This window comes from Bombus fervidus, chromosome 14 (genome assembly GCF_041682495.2).
Source record: "Bombus fervidus isolate BK054 chromosome 14, iyBomFerv1, whole genome shotgun sequence".
In the NCBI taxonomy this organism is placed as follows: Eukaryota; Metazoa; Arthropoda; class Insecta; order Hymenoptera; family Apidae; genus Bombus; species Bombus fervidus.
Window position 1 is genome coordinate 2,736,026 of NC_091530.1, and position 18,525 is coordinate 2,754,550.

At 37.7% G+C, this 18,525-nt stretch overlaps 1 protein-coding gene across 1 annotated transcript in view; it reads right to left on the reverse strand.

Annotated features, from left to right (window-relative positions):
- The window catches only part of LOC139994567 (uncharacterized), a gene marked incomplete at its 5' end in the record, with an annotated part of 54,823 nt that extends 36,702 nt beyond the window's left edge, over nucleotides 1-18,121 (reverse strand). Inside the window, one exon of the mRNA XM_072017362.1 lies at nucleotides 17,740-18,121. Within this exon, the coding sequence (XP_071873463.1) occupies nucleotides 17,740-18,121 (382 nt within the window). The remainder of the gene's footprint in view (nucleotides 1-17,739) is intronic.
- Between the last annotated feature and the right edge of the window lie 404 nt (nucleotides 18,122-18,525).

Consider the following 18,525-nt stretch of genomic DNA (forward strand, 5'->3'; position numbering starts at 1 on the left):
ATGGCATCTTAGTAAAAGCATGGCATCGTAGTAAAAGCATGGCACTGTACATTGCATATATCATGTAGCAGTTAATTCTATATGGCACATATTTCATCCTATCCTCTTGTCCTTTTTGTTTGACTCTTGATTATAATTAATTATTATAATTCTTAATCATAATCAATTAGTTTTCACTTTGACGACAATAAAAGCAGAAAATTTTGATTTACATATATATACATATAAAACAGCATCCCATATAGAATTATAATTAGATTAAGATTTAATTTAATCTTTAGATTTCAGGTTTTCACTAATCCTAGTCAGGTTTCTTATTAAATCAGGTTTTTCTTATTAAATCTCCTTTTGCTGTTTGTTTCGAACATTGTGTAAACGCATACCAAAAGGAGTATTTATTTGACGATGAATAAATTGTACATTTCTTTTGCTTAAAAGGAGAGTGGATGGGTCACGGATAGGGTAGGGGTCTTCATCCGCAGCACCTTCTCGCGGTGAGACTCGGGAAATCGGTATTAATTGATATACAACTACTAATTGTATCATTATACAGCAAGACAATTAACTGTATAACTGGTACAGTTATTAATTATATGCCAAGTAATGTGAGCTAATTGGCCGCGACGTTAACTATCTGTTCTATGAACATTGACGGTTCGAGGATCACTTTGCACTCCGTTTCTTAGGCTAACCTCCTTTCGTTCGTCTAAGGAGGTTTGCTCGCGTGCAGGGACATTTTGGCCGATTTTTAATTGTCAATAACAAAAAAAAACAGCCGAAAACGCAATCTTTTTATTCTTGATTTTCGTCTTATTTCAAGAATCAGCCTTTAAATTTCCTAACACTTGCAGCTGAACACTCTGTATATCTTTAAACCATCGATTTCAAATATAATAAATATATTTGATACTAAGTTTCAAAGATTTCAATCGAGAAATGTTTATCGCTCTTCTCCACGATATTGGAAATATTGGAAATATTGGAAAGAGACTGCGTTCGAGTTTATGTTCATACAGCTCTATGCGACTGGTTTTGCGAGTAGTATATATTTCAAAATATTCGAATACGTTCTTTAATTGTGGGAATAATAAAAAGAAATAATATCGAGAAAGTGGCAAACGGTAGACAAGCCGAAGCAGAGGTACCAAAACTGAAGGCGTACGCAAATGTAACTGCCAATACTTTTTACGTCTGTACACTTGGAGGAAACTCCGCGACATGTACGTTCCATTAGCTCTAAATCGAATCCTTCGTCCACACCTGTTCGTTTTTTCCACATCTCGCGTTCCACGGTCAATTCTAATTTAAGGCGGACATTGTTTCAAGGAATTTGGTGAATCTATTTGCGACGAGAATTCGACTAGCCCCGAGGCGTGTCACCGCTACACAGAACAGGCGTCTGTCTACGAAAGAAATCAACGAAGACGAAGAAAAGTTAAATTCGCTCTTCTCGTTTGCCGAATAATGTAATTCAGGAAATGAACGAACGACAGAACGATAACTTCGATAACACAATCGGTTTTCGGAGAATACAAGAAACTCCTTTGTCCGAAATATTCGGATTCCTTTCAAACCTGGCCAACTTGCGCTTAACGAAACTTTTCGGTAAAAGCAACGGTATTTGCGTGAATATAGAGGGCTAGTGTCACTTTGGATACTTCTCCTCTGTGTGCATCTGCATTGTAGATCGTCCGAAACAATTTCAGTTTCACGAAGTATCGCTACAAAGTGATTTTAACCGTCGACAGATACTACTACGGAGTTCGAGTGACCCACATTGCTTCAAAGTGCACCACCTACGTAATTGACTATAACGATTGTCCACCTGCAGTTTCCTATGTCTTGTCCTCGATCTGTAGTAAATTTTGGTCAAACTTCGTGAAAGGAGAATTCCTAGAAGATTGCAACTACCGACTACCGACGTCGATATGATGCTTCCTATAATTTAGATTAATTGGCTTCATCGACGTATCTCCACTATAGCGGCACATGATTAGAGGACAATTCAAATAATCATGTTGTTTTGCCTCGGAGTATCAAGATCGTTAAGATACACGTAATGTAAGAATAAATAAACTCCAGGATAAAACAACGTGCTACGCGCAATCGTTGAACAAAGACAAATTTGAATTTTCCGACTTTCCTCCGACCAGTATAAATAAATGGACGCAACCGAAGAGAGTTCAGCATATACCCAGTATCTATCAGCATCTAGGAGTTATCTGCGAGCGATTATACACTACTGTCTAGCGAATACGTTTGTACGAGCGTCTCACGACATTCCTTATTTATTTATTTATTTAATTATTTCAAATATATTTGACGGATTGCAACAGCAAAGTTCTTCGTTACCTATTTTACCAATCCTTTACAAGTCCTCTACACGACCAATTCATTCCACCACTAATTTAATCGTTTGTCATATTCCATCTTCCCAAGATTGGCAGAAATTATTAGAATTGCACGAAGGAATAATAATTGAGATGTAGTTAGTGTAGTTTGTTAGTTGTGGTAGCCGGTATATAGTTGTGGGTGATAATACGCTAATGTTAATGTAGGGGTGGTGGTGTCCGCCGCTGCTGGGCTTTTCTTTTAACTTAGATGAATGGAAGAAAAATCGGACTACGGTCGCCGGGATTTGAACCCGGGTCCCGAACGTTCGTAACCTAAGGCGCTAACCACTACGCCGCCATCGTCCAGTGGTATTTTGCTGTCCAGTGCCGCCACATAATAATATCAGGAGTCACTGTACGAGTCTCTTGGAAGCCAAACCGATCAGCTTTACGGTTCAGACAAATTTCCACTTTTCTGTATGGAAATACGTACGACGGAGATGTCGAGTTCTTAAGTTCGCCCAGTAACTAGCACATTAAGAACAACGTTAAAACTTTCGTATCGCATGGAAGGCAAGCACAGGGTCCACCACCTGATCCTTCGATCAGGATGAAACTGATGCCACCCACGTCAGTTATACGGCACCTATTTCAACGATATACCGGATGACTGGAGTAGTCGGAATGTCGAGTCATACGATCGATTCTTTCAGACATCGTTAGAAGACGATGTAATTGCAACGAAATGATTTGAGACGACTCGACGGCTGTGCAGGAATCGAACATTCAATTTCGCGCGAGCTATTAACGGCTGGCAAAGGCAGAGGAATTTACGATCGTCCATCGAATCGAGACACGGTATACAAGATCTGCAGGTGGATATTTCGAGGCGGCCACACGTACTGCAATGAAAATAAAAAGGTAATAGTAATGGATACACCGTGTGCTGCTTCAGGTGGAAGACGACGTTGCATTATCGCGATAATGCTACACGTTTCTCAAGCCTCTCTCGTTCTCTCTCTCTCTCTTCCTTATTTTTGCAGTTCTGTTTTCTCGTTCCACCTCTAGCTCCGTTTCATTGCGACGGTTGGTAAGTTTTATTTTTCGAGAACGAGTAGCCGGCGCGGCTAGGAAAGTAAATGCAGCGGGGGGAAAATAAATTGCGCACGTGTCATCGTGACAGAAAAGTTCAAATTATATAGCCTCCGTGGCGCTGTTATGCTCGTGTCATCGACGAAGAAAGCCCAGACGTTGAGCCGCCGCATCGATCTAGGTAGCAGCTCAAAAGTGAATTCTGCCCTGGACCACGATAGTCCTGTTCGATCTCGTTGTATTTTTATCTCTTCCCTTTTCCTTTCTTTTCTCTTTCTGTTCTCGTCCCTTTTCTTTCTCTCTCTCTCTCTCTCTCTCTTTCTTTCTCTCTGCCGTTGCTTCGAAGATTGAAAGAAGGTTTTAAGTTGAATTCCCTCGTTGTGGGATGGGGTACACTTGTGCGGATAAGTGGTCCTTTTATTTTCTCCTTTTTAGTTTGGTATTTACCTTCGAGAAGCCATACCGACATTCCATGTACGAGAAACATAGATATATTTTGATACTCTGAATCGTATCGGATATTGGAGATATAATAAAGAATAAGAGCTTGTTAACAGAAAAACTTGTCGTTTAGCGAGCAATCGAATGAATATTAAAAGAGATCTTCCAAAACCTGGAGATTAAGGGGTAAAATTTTGTCGCTCTGGCATTAACGAAATAAAGAATACAGTGGGAAATGATAATTTATCGAAAGAATCTCTTTATCAGCCAATAATTTACATCTAACTTTTTAGTATAAAGGAAACTGTTTCGTAGCTGCATAGAAACCGATAGCGTATCCAATAATATTGCTTTGAGTATCTGCAGCGGTATATAGGGTGTCTTAAAATGGAACATTTTATATATATTCGAGCGGAAAATTATCCTGTAGCTTGTAGAAGCAAATTGAACACGTAGAATACAATTTCTTTTATTTAAGGCTTTGTCCTAAAGAAAAGCAAGTTGAAATAGAATAAATAAATAAATGAACGTACTCTGGATTAGGATTTAGTTATTTACGTACCTTTAAGTTCATATACTCTATGAATTTTAAACTCAATTTTCTTTAAAACAATTTTTCTTAAAATTAAAAACAAGTTTTCTTTGAAACGAACAAATTTTATTTTGTTTCCCAAACTTCCTTTTTTTTTCGTATAGGACAACGTTTTGCTCAAGTTAGAGGAATATCATTTCTGGGACATTCTGTACAGTAATTTCAACGAATATAATAAATCTACGACGACAGAATCGTTGAATATTTAATATACCTTTGAGAAACTATTTGTTTGTCATCGTAGTTAGATTTTATTTAAATTAGAACGTTGACCAGTTTGAACAGACTAATTCGCAGTATGCTCTCGTTAAATACATGATTTAAATTTTCGTCCAGTCTTTACATTTTTCGTTGGCTGATAAATTAAAATGCTCGAGGACCTGTATGATTACAATCTTCTTGGTTGCATTCGTGCCAGTTATAAAATTTAATTAATTCGAATATGTAAGGCTTACAGCGGATTCTGTTTATTTGCAACGGATAATTAATCGTAGTTAACAAGCTTCCCTTGCTGCCATTTATATAACATTTCATAATATCTATAACGTTTGTAAATGAAATACTAAATCGATACGTTTATTGAAATTGTGGTAATCAATGGGCTTATCAAGTTGTAGATATCGTCTGCAATTCGTTAAATAAAATTAATGTGTCGCGATAATTGTTTCAACAACTACCGAGATTTAATGATATCGTAACAATGCAAAAAAAAAAAAAAAAAGAAATGCAAAGGAGTTGTATTTTAAAAGGATACGAAAGAACGTTGAAAAATAAAAATTCGAAATACGAGTAACAAGGTAAAAAAATATCGATGCAAGAATGAAAAATATTTGTGAAGCATCGGATACAAAATTAATCTCGAAACGAACGTGATAATTAAGAGAATCTACGACCCTTGTAAGTATTTAGATTGTCATCGAAACTTTATATTTATGGAACGTGATATATCCACGATGTTTGCATGTAAGTAAGTAGTGGCAGATAGTTTTGCGAATTATATGGAAGTTTGTGCGGGAAGCGAAGTCTTTCCGCAGAAACTTGCAAAATTACGGAAGTACTTGCGAATATACCGATACGGTTTTAGCGATTTTGTATTGCGGATTTTGTCATTAGATGGTAATGACAAAATCCACAATTACTTAGTTGACGGCCCAATACAAATACGAAAGCAAGTTTCTCTGTAAACCCGATAATAAACCGAATATTGTCTCGATCTCCATCGATCTCAAAAAAGAAAAAAAAAAAAAGAAAAAAAGAAGAAAATGAAGCTTGGGAAGAGATACTACACGAATGTTCCATTTCGCTATATATTTATGATAAACCAAACAGAAAAGATAGAAGATCAGTTCAAACGAAAGGATTTTTCCTAGGATGCGACTTATTGATTTCTTTTTAAGAATGAAGTTTCGTTAATCGAGACAGGAAATTCCATAGAAAGCAACATTGTTGTTTGTTAGAATTTAATCTTAAAGTTAAGATTAATAATCTGTGGAAGACACAATGTTCGTGTTGAAATAATCTTCAGCGATGTTTATTAAACACAACTACAGAACCTGATGCATATAAGCGAGTGATATAATTAACAAAGTACGCAAGAATCGTTGATCGTTGGCCAGTTACTCTCAGGCTAGACTTAGGTAGTGACCCATGATCCCTTAAATACTTTGAACCCCACTCTCTATACAGTAACGAGTATGATCTGCGTAAGTGTCCTGTTCAAATGCCTGTGTGGGTGTTTGTGTAAGGGCGTTTGTGCCTATGCGTGAAATATCGTTGTATTTCAACATTGTTGGTTCGTCGTTAGCTTGAAAAACACGGAGAATGAGAGTTTAATCAGATCGGACGATGAAACTGTCTAAAGAGAGATATTATGAGTCGTCTGAGAGCTTTAGAGTCTCGATGTTGGAAAATGAACGAGACCGCTTGGGTTTAACGCGATATTAAATTATCGGGTATATTAAATTATTGTGATCTTTACCGACACGTGCGAAAACAAAACAGCTGAAAATGAATTCGTTGCACGAAGGAAATATCCGGCTTAAGTGCCGCAAGTAGATTATAATTATGCAGATAAATTCTTCCCAGATATCGCCTTCTTCATCCTCGATTTATTTCACATCGGATCCGTTCGCAAACATTGATGATATTGTCTACGAACAATAAAAAAGGATCACAGTTAAACGTTTTGTTTAGTCGTTCGTTTATTCGGGAGAAAAATTGTTGGAAACGCTGCCCTTGTTGTTCAATGCAAATCTACTTCTATTGTAGCGTTACTCTATATCAATTTATCGAGAGACACGGATTCAATCCTGAATCAAGTGTCCTACGTGTACTAGATGCAGTGTCGAAACTGACTATTTTCTCGGAAACAAAGGGTTGTGAAAAATTCACTCTATCATCTAGAACAGATTTGGATAATTGAACGAGTTAATCAATTATATACGAAGTCTATTGTTTTCTATGATTTCATTCTACCGTACCCCGTAAGCTTCTTCATCCATTAAAAATCAAAACTTTCGTCTAACTTTAACGTAGAAGGTAATTCAGACTCTACGACTGATTTGTCGAATTAGAACAAAATTAGATTAGATTAGATTCTATTAAATGTTTGAATACATAAAAGTCTCGATTAACGCTAGAACTACCACACCAGTCAAATTGGTTTTACAATTTTACATTAAAATTCCTACTTCGTGTTAAATTCTTTTTCCACGTTGGTGTAATGACTTTCGCAACGATAACTAAAAGAATAATATAACGAATTTTATTTTCCTTTTTATGTACTCGAACTGAAAATAATTTCGTATGGAATATGAAAAAATGACTGGTACTTGTCAAAGTGTAAAAGGGTGCTGCAATCTGTTTATCGAACCCCAGTTTCTTTGTTTTCTACAACTTCTCACACGTTTTTTAAATTTTTACCGCGTATCATTTGGTATGATGATATCAGGAAAATTCCGGATCGATCGCTAGATGCTAACGCTAGAAATGCCACAGCAGTGAAAATGACTGGTTCTACAATTTTATAAATGTGTTAACTCTCGTTTGTAGCTGTAAAAATGTACTACATGACATGGAATTCCTTCTGTAAGAAGGCAATAAATCAATAAATATATAAATAATCGATAAAAATATTCTTTTTTAAGACTAGTCATTTTCACTGGTTTTTGGTAGAAATAGCTTCGTGTTAATTATCGGTAGTTCTAGCGTTAAAGTTTGGCAAAGAAAAATATATTAGTGAAATTTTGATAGAAAAATGGTTGTCGAGTCTCATAACGATATGTATCACGGTCAGACCGAACCGCTATTTTTTGAGAAATAGATTTTTAGCACTACGATCACCTGCATGTCACCGCTCAAACGGTAATTTTAAGGATAATGCAGTAGACCCTGTTATAAACCTCAGAATTTCAATCGGTCGTGCAACGACGAACCTGATGGTTCCCACAACATAACTCGCACGCTCTCGAACATTTCTGTAGGGGTGCGCGTTCCACTTGGACGAATACTCCCACACAACACTGGGTCTTGATCTGCCCTCTTGCAAGGGCGCAACGTGCAACGGAAGGGAGGACACGAGGTATAAAGAACGAGGAAAGAGGCAATCCTTGGTCAGAATCGCCAGAATCTACGGTCACATCGGAAAAAGCAAAGTCATATTATCCACGCGTATAATGGAACGCGCGAATACACTGTAGCTTGTGCATAAATATAGTCAAAATTCATAACCAATCGGTTCAACAATCAATCTCCTCCGATCACACAACGCGAGAACGAATGCGATCGGTTACAGTCTTTGATCGGACGTGCACCCATTCGCTCGATTCTATAGCGATGGTTCTGATTGAATTTTTGTGGCTCGACAAACGTGTCTACGCTTGCTGCGTTTAAATAGTTTTAGAAAATTGGGAAAAGACTGTCCTTTGGTAGGATGAAAAATCGAAATGAATTTTTCACCATCCCTTTGCGGCTTCTCGTGGGACGTTAACGCGTATAAACTGTCCTTCGTCACCGATTTGATTGTAAGCATCTTGAGAAAGGGACGAAATCTGTGAAGATAGCAGGATGTTGGTTCACGAGGAAGAAATGACGGTATAAAGAGAAGCTTTGGCCAAGTGGAAGAGGGATTATAAGAAAGGAAGACACAGGGTGAAAGATTAATTTCACGGGATCAGGTATCTCAGCTGGCGAGACTCAGATGGTTCAAGTTCATCTTGGAGGGTAGAAGTTTTCATGGCTGGGCAGCGTTTTCTTTGGTAAAAGCGTGTGGATTAACTTTCATGTAGAAATGGAAGTTCGTAGAGAGAAAAGAAAGAGAAAATTGCTGGCGACTTGTACCATCCTAACGAAACAACTTGAAACATTTTAAATCGAGCCTCCGCCCTGCAAACGTTGGTGGTTGGGCTGAAAGCATTAAAATGCTTGAAAGTTCCAACTCGAAAGTTAAACGTACGCTTTCTACCACTTGTATGTACACGATGCGAAGGAGGCAACCGTGTAACAGATCGGAATGAAACTTTGAGCTGTTTGTCGAGTCTCGGTCGGCCAGCTATTCCCATTTCATACGAAATAACGACGACTCGATGAATTTATTAACCTGCTGTTTGCTTGGAAATTTAAATTCGCGTGCTCGTAATACGTATCTTGTTGTTGCGAATTATCCACTAAAGAGCAACCGGTCGGGTCAAACCGATCGGTCGATATCGCGTACCTCGAATGACTCAACGCTCAAGGTGCAGGAGGTTTAATAGATCGACTAATCTGGTAGATCTAGTTGTTTCGATCGTTCGCGGAGAGACGCGATCTCGAAGAAGCGCGTCAACGGGAGTCGTAAATTCCCGTTACGATTCGAATAATCGACGCCACGAATAGATCGATTCCCTATTTCGATTAGGATAATAGGAGTGGTCGAGTGAGTATAATGCTAACTTTAATAGATTATGATATATATGTCGGAGATGAAAGGACATCGGGGCCTTTCTTTTGGAATGTTTGGGAAGGTCTCCGATACTTTAATCCAGACTTTTTATTATAGTCGTACTTAAACAATAAAACTGAGAAATAGCTGTTTACGAGTTAAGTCAATTATGATTATCCGAGAATTATGACAGTGGGTTTGGGCTCGAAGTGACATAATATGGGTCACTGAACGTAGTCACGATCATGGGAGGGACGTGTAGAGGTATAAAGTAATTAAATAACTCTGCTTAGAAACAGGGATTGACCCGAGGAATACGGAGAGGAGAATATAAGGGCAATTCCACTTGGACCGAGGTGCAATCCGATAAGTTCGACTAGCCCAGTGAACACGTACATCGAGTTCCTAATCGCGATCGTCATCCCGTCGACCGTGTATTCGTTATCGAACCTAAATTCATCGTCATAGGCATCTCGAGCATTCGATCATCGATATCACTTGTTAACTGTTGTAATATTCCCACAAACAAACATCATCTGGTATAAGACAACTATGGACAACTCGCAGCAAAACTCATCACACGCCACGTTTTCCAAAGATGATCCAAACATATATTTATAACATATACATAGTTTTCCAAACATATATTTATTTGATAAACGATTTCAAAGATATTCATCGATACACACTTGCACGCGTCTCATCTTCTTCCATATCAGACTGTTAACTTAACAGTTTACATTCCATTGTTTTCGAGACGCCACACACACTGATATTCGCGTACGAGTATTACCACTACGCAGCTGACCTGGTCTAGCACATAAAATTATACGTATCTCAATAATTTCAATTTCCGATGAACGTATAAAGCGTCGACAATTTATTTCTAAGAGACGAATTTATTGTGAACGTGTTTTGTAAGTTAATTTATACACAGCGATTAAGTGGTCAGCGTTTAACTGTTGCATTTTAAATTATCGAAAAGATCGCGGAAAGTTTTCCATCGTGAACCGACGGTTTATCGTCAAAATAATTTGTCTGTAAGCTACGCTGCTTCAACTTGGCCGGGTAAATATTTGCAAGCGCTCGGAGAGGCTAGCAGTTTGATCTCTTGCGTGTTACTCGCGCGTCAGACGATGCGTAGTTTCTCTTTCACGGATCGATAATTAGTCATCGACTTTATTGCCAAAGAATGCCCGAACGTCACTCCACGAGCATATCTATCCTCTTTGTTTCGTGTATACTGTGTGCTGAATTGCGAGAATCCTCTCGCACGTTTCGATGATTCGTTGAAATTGGAATTGGCAATAACATGGTGTTAGGGAATACGAAATGACGTTATAGGATGAACGAGACTCGAGGAAAATTTTAATCGGAGAAAATAGGAAATTTTAGGTTGTTGGAATACAACGATATTTCACGCATAGGCACAAACATTTACACAGACACTCACACAGGCATTTGAACAGGACACTTACGTAGATCATACTCGTTACTGTATAGAGAGTGGGGTTCAAAAGTATTTAAGGGATCATGAGACACTACCTAAGTCTAGTCTGAGAGTAACTGGCCAACGATCAACGATTCTTGCGTACTTTGTTAATTATATCACTCGCTTACATACATCAGGTTCTGTAGGTGTGTTTAATAAACATCGCTGAATATTATTTCAATATGAACATTGTGTCTTCCACAGATTATTAATCTTAACTTCAAGATTAAATTGTAACATAGGTAGCATCGTAGGTAATTGTCAAAAAGAAAATTGCAACGAAGATCTTTTGGAATAAATTTTTGGAAACGAGTGGAACGGAGGAATTTACAGCAAAAGTGTATTAACGATTTATTTAAATATAAAAGAAAAAACGTTAGAATTTAAAGAGATATTTGTACTGACTTTTATTATTATGATCAACTTACAGGATAAGGATGATTATACAGGTCATACTCGTTACTGTATAGAGAGTGGGGTTCAAAAGTATTTAAGGGATCATGAGACACTACCTAAGTCTAGTCTGAGAGTAACTGGCCAACGATCAACGATTCTTGCATACTTTGTTAATTATATCACTCGCTTATATGCATCAGGTTCTGTAGGTGTGTTTAATAAACATCGCTGAATATTATTTCAACATGAACATTGTGTCTTCCACAGATTATTAATCTTAACTTCAAGATTAAATTGTAACATAGGTAGCGTCGTAGGTAATTGTCAAAAAGAAAATTGCAACGAAGATCTTTTGGAATAAATTTTTGGAAACGAGTGGAACGGAGGAATTTACAGCAAAAGTGTATTAACGATTCATTTAAATATAAAAGAAAAAACGTTAGAATTTAAAGAGATATTTGTACTGACTTTTATTATTATGATCAACTTACAGGATAAGGATGATGCTACAAATCTTATATTGTTTTCAGACTTCATATTACGCAATATAGTTGAAATGTAATTTAATTAAAACCGAGTGGTTGTATCAAAAGAGTAGAAAGCGAAGCTAAGAAACTGTTAAAACAAACAAGTTAATTACGTGTTTCACGAATAGAATCGTTGGAGCATAAAATTTCGTATTAAAATGCTTTGATAAGTTAAAGCTACTTCACTGAGAATTTGATGAGCAAGAAGTATAACGTTGAAAACGATGCTAAACGATTTTGAAGATATTAACAATATTAATTTTCATTAATTAGAATTGGACGCACCAGCAGCGTAGTTGATTTCGTTCTGGTATTTTGTAATTACATATCCTTTGCAAATTTCATAATTAATTTATGCCCATTAGATAATGTTTTTGGTAAAATTAATTGTTATTGTTCATAGGAAAGTTGTTATTGTGTGCATATTACGTTTTACCAATTTAATTACCTCACGAGGGAATATATAATTGTTTTTCAAGGGTAATTTGCTTATTTAATTAAAGTCTCATTTACATTTACCTGATATCGGAACCAAACGATTTCCACCTGTAAAGATATTATCGCAGGTGTCGCGTTAATCACGCTGTCTCGTAGTTTTGTTAATTTTCCGAATATGTGAAAATTCAACGTATAATTTTTATCGACGTGGACGGATAACGTATTGCAAATCCATCTGATATAATTATAAATTCAAACAACCTCTTTATTAATACCCTTTCTCTATTTATATTCTTATCGAACGTATCATTTTGCATAACACCTTACTCCAGTCATCGTATTTCAGTTTCGATAAGATATAAATAAATTTACCAAATTTCGGAAGGAAAAAGAAATAGCATACACGCATATTTATCACGATGTGTTTATAATCTGATAAAAACATGATAACGATTGACCGAATAATTATCATGGAGCATCACGTAATCCACTTATCGCAAAAGTCAAACAGCAAAGTATCAAAAACACGTTGTTATTGGAAAAATTTATTCGACAAACAATATATTCTTAGCAAAAACTTTTCGATATTATTTCACGTATTATAGAGCTATACTAAGCCTTGTCTTAACACTAGAACTACTATACCAGCCAAATTGACTGGTTTTACAATTTTATTTTTAAATTTCTACTTAGTGTTATATTTTCTTCCGCGATGATGTAATGACTTTCGCAACGATAACTTCTTCCGGAATCATCTTTCCCAACGGCGATATTATGCCGACTCTGTCGAGGACAAGGATGTTTTGTATTTTCAGACAACCCTAATAATTTTGCAGCTAATAATTCTCTAAATCTTCTAATATTTATATCCTTCCTTGTTGCAATTTTGTAAACCATTAAAACGTTTACAACAGAAATTCGCAGAAGGAATCGAACGCCAAGTTCTCGGTACCGTTTGATTCCTTTTCTAATTGCGATGGCATAAGAAACCATTTGGTCGGAATAATCTGCACCACACTCGTGGCCAGAAGGAGATTTCATTGAAAACAGTCAACGTGTTAAGGATTATAAAAATTCGTGTGAATTATGAAATTTCTCCTCGATGCAAGTATCATCGTCACTGCCGTCCCATTTTTGTCCTTTTTAATCGTCCAGGTTAATTACATCGTGAGTGACGCGTGTACTTTCTGATTATGATTGAAACCGTTTCGATGCTAATTACGCGCGTAACGAATTATTGTCGCGCAGGTAAAAATTCACAGACTCGGTGGAAAACGAACGTCGGTCTCTGGTTTCGTTTCGATCGAGTCAGGCGGCGCCTTTTGTTCCGTGTCGCGTTGCAATTTCAAGAATTATTTCACGCGACATCACTCTAGCTCGCGGGACGTCACGTCACGTCAAACTACGCGGGGCGTGTAAAAATGCTACATGACTTGACAAATATTGCGTACTTATCATGCGTCACAAAGCAACACGCGATATCTTAACACGTTCGTTTACAGTCGGTGAGAAAAATAAGTGGACAGGTGGTGGAAGTGGGTATCGATGAACTATAACCGAACTAGCATCGTGCAGTGTCACACACTTCAATTTTATCTCGCACTTTTAATTTACTTTTAATTTAGTAAACAATTGAAATTAATATTTACATGTTTGCGCAAACACCTGTACCTATTATCTGTTCACGTATTTTTATCTCCTCCTGTATATATATATATATATCGTATATATCTTTTCACGGCGAGTGTTCAATTAGATTTTCAAAGTCAATGTCGCGGGAGCGTTTCTGTTTTCGTTTTTACATTTCTTTCGTTTCGCTTCCCTTTATATTCTTGTTTTTTATTTAATACGCGCGAAAACAGAATTCCAATAGCACCAATAGGATTAAAAAAAAGGAGGAAAAAGAAAAAGAAAAAATCTTGCGACATCGATAGCCGACACTAAGCCGTTACTGAAAAATTGCGCGCTTCGAAAATTGGATTATACTTTCAGGATTATTTTGGTCGCCCCCGGCGAGGCTTTGGGTGTATTTTTAATCACTGTATTAAATCATAGTAGTATCTAAAACGTAGTAGCTCCAAGAATGTCATTAAACGAATAGCGGAATTAATAGACTGAAGTTTCATGAACTTTCGTAATACACAAACGAAATTAATTGTCGAATATTTCCAAATATCTTATTTTTTTTTTTATTTGGTAGATTATTTACAATCAATTCTCATAGAGAATTATAAGTAAATTATTTTGGCGTGGTACTGTAACTTGGATTATAAGAGTTTATAGTATGTTTGATTCTAGTTGAATCTAATGCTTAAATCTAAAGGGTATTGTCTTTTTAGTCTGCGGACTGTGCGTCTGTTCCGACGTCTCGAGTAATTGAGTAATTAGAGGGTTTTGGTGGTTGTTAACTCTTGTGCTATGTCTATTGCTGAATTTTGATGTTTCTTCTTTAACTGTGGGTATCTTAAGATCGCGATGTATCGTTTCGTTGGTAACGTACCAAGGTGCATCTATTAAGGATCTTAGAGTTTTTGATTGCAATCGTTATGTTGGAATTACTCGCTGTTCCCCATAGTTGGATCCCATAGGTCCAAACAGGTTTTAGTATTGCTTTATATAGCATTATTTTACTCTGCATGTTTAAGTTGGAGCGACTGCCAATGAGTCAGTAGAATTTTTTTAGTTTTGATTTCAGTTGTTTGGATTTATCTACGATGTGCCATTTCCATGTCATTTTCCTATCTAGAATCATGCCCGGATATCTGACTGTATCTTTGTTTGCGTCGAAGTGGTCATCACTTCTAAGAAAACTCTACATCTTTTAGTTTTCTGAAGCACTGAAGCCATCGACAGCGTATAGACGAAAGACTGCGTCAAAGGCAAACTATAAACAGTAGATAGGCGACGTTGGCTTCAGGGTTTTCAGTCATAGGGTAACGCTGCTAGCGTGCGGATCTGGACCAGCTCAAATTATATTCCTTCTTGCATTTACACCTCTGTATTAAAATATATTTTCAACCTTACAATTTATCCACGCGTTCCTTTGTTCACACGTCTAATAACATCAACAGTTTGGAATTGGAATATTATTTATGGTCACCTGTGGGCAGGATTGTTTCCGCAGCGTGAAGGTTATATGACTGGATTTATTTTCATTTATATACCTTATTAAAAGCGATATTTGTTATGCGACAGCGAAATATGTTATTAGTTACTAAATTGTTACGCGAAAAGTTTCTAATCCATTTTTTAAATGCTTTATATTCCCTCGAATTACCTGATGTCGGTTATGAGACATTACATTTGCTCATCTCCGAAAACTTTTTAACAGACTGTCGTCTTATCGTGTCTTACGTCACACCATCTTTCGAGCGATACTTTTTGATAGCTGATGTTGACAGGACGATACTCTCGGCGAAACGGATATCGGAATCTGTGTCATCGATTCTTCTCTGTCGCCATTGCGTCCTAAATTATACCGAAAATTATCCTCTTCTTGGAACGACAACAGGCAAAAGGGAAATTACATAGTTCTTTGCTGATAATATTCTTCTCGCCGAAGAAACCTGACCGATCAGCTCGATTCCTCTTTGAAGCATTTTAAACGGTTCCTCAAGGAACAATCGATCCTTCCGGGAGAATAATGGTGGAGGATGAGGAGCGAAACTACCGTCTGACTCAACACTATCCCGATTTCATATTCGATACAAAAAAGGAAAAAAGAGAAATATCGATAATCCGTGGATTATATTAATAATCTCAGCTGAAATCTGACATTTCGGTCTGCATTGTTGACGTCGATATTATCATCTAGAATTGAATATTTGACGGTGCGGTTGAGTGTGCCGGTTGCACGCGAACAAGAGAGTTTAAACCTAGTTTAATCTTTACGAAATCAAACCAATATCGCGATCTTTTGCAATTGCTCGCAAAAGTATTTGTACAGTCGTAGAAATCTTCTATATGTCGGAGATGAAAGGACGTCGGGGCTTTTCTTTTGGAATCTTTGGGGAGGTCTTCAATACTTTAGTTCAGACTTTTTATTATAGCTGTATTTAAATAATAAAACTGAGAAATAGTTGTTTATGATTCAATTCGATCACGGAATCCCTTCCCTGTCCGCGTATACCTAACAGAGGTATGAAGTAATGTCGAGGTTATTAGATGTACGTGAATACAAAAGAACGCGTGGATAGATTGTAAGGTAGAACATATATATATTTTGAATATTAAAGTGTAAGTACAAAGTTTGGAATACAATACGAGCTGGTCCAGATCCGCACGCTTACAGTGTTACCCTATGACTGAAAAACCCTGAAGCCAACGTTGCACGTGCACCGTTTATGGTTTGCCTTGGACGCAGTCTTTCGTCGATGGCTTCGGTGCTTGAGAAAACTAAAGACCAGATGTAGAATTTTCTTAAAAGTGGTGACCACTTCAACAATATCACACAGTTGAAGATTACTGTTGAGGTTATTAGATGTGTGAACAGAGGAACGCGTGGATAAATTGTAAGGCAGAAAATATATTTTAAATACTGAAGTGTAAATACAAGTCGGAATATAATTTGAGCTGGTGCAGATTCGCACGCTAGCAGTGTTACCCTATGACTGAAAAACCCTGAAGCCAACGTTGCACGTGTACCGTTTATGGTTTGCCTTGGACGCAGTCTTTTGTCGATGGCTTCGGTGCTTGAGAAAACTAAAGACCAGATGTAGAGTTTTCTTAAAAGCGGTGACCACTTCAACAAGTAATTAAATAACTGTCCTTAAAAATAAAGATCGACCCGAGGGATTCAGAGAGGTACGGAGAGGAGTATATAAGGGCAGTTCCACCTGGACTGAGGCTCAATCCGATAAGTCCGACTAGTCCAGTGAATAAGTACGTCAAGTCCCAAATCGCAATCGTCATCCCGTTGACCGTGTACTCGTTATCGAACCTAAATTCATCGTCATCGACATCTCGATTATTCAATCACCGCTATCACTTGTTAACCTTTGTAATACGTTCGCTTCAATAAATATCATCTGGTATACAACAACGATGGCCAACTCATAGGAAGATTCATTATACTCCCCGCATTCTAATGCCAATCCGACATGTAAATACATCTCGCGTGTTACAGGAAATATTTCAGAATTCTGTTCGCGTTATAACCAGATACGAACGTGCTGAGATACTAAGATAATACCAATGCGGAATACACTAAAAACGAGAGCGATTATCGTAGCATTGGTGCGAAGCAACGTCTGTTAGGAGTGAGAAATCGAGGTCGTGATATTCATCGTTGACGCGACACGCGTTTGCAATCGAACAGAGGAATAAAGAAGCATGCTACGGTGAATGGTGGGTTAAAAAATAGAAGATAAAAAGAGAGAGAGAAAATAAAAAGAAGAAAATCGCGGAACCATACCGGTAGAAGGATAATTGGCCTGGCATTCTATCCAGCATAAATCGACATAAAGGATCGTAAATCAATGGCGGTTGGCCGTAAATAGCGGGATACTTACAATACACAACCATGGAGGCGCTTGCAGACTGCTCGTCCGCGTAAGTGAATATGACGCACGTGTACTCGCCGGTAAGATCGATACCGGGCTTATTCAATTTCATGGCTCGGTACTTGGTGTACGGATCGTCGCTGGCTTTGTACTGCAGGTCGATGTACTTCCGCGTGGTATCTCCGGCCAAAGGTTCCCTGCCGTATATCCATTGGTAAGCCACTTCGTTGGTGTTGAAGAACCATTTCACGACTAATCCCTTGCTCGGCGTGTTCTCGAGATCGTAGTCACAGTCTAGGATCACGTAATCGGTGTCGTCGGCCTTCACCGTCGCCGGTACGTTCACGCTTTTTATCACGAGTTGCCAACATTCTGAAAAATCGCAAAAAGATCATCGTTGAGAAAAAAAATTCTACCAAGGGACATCGTGGAAAGGAAAGAATCGAAGGAAGGTTTGGATTCTTTCCTTATGCTATTTCCTCGTTTACTCAAGCCGTGCAACATAGTGGAATCGCGAACAAGCACCGATTCACTGTACTATGGGCGGAGAAACGTGGCGGGAGAAACGTGGTGCTCTCTCCGCGAGTAATCGACAAGGGGAGGCTCCAGGCTTGGTTTTTGCAAGATTTTGACATTTCAAAGTTGCTAAGTTATATTTTTATAGTTTATAGAGAATTTAAAGGTGTACAGATTTATGGAATGTGTAAAAATATAGAAAATATATGCCAAGTATAGTACTCTCGTTATAATATTGCAACTTCTTAGGCGTCGAACTGATCTTCTTATTAATCTTCT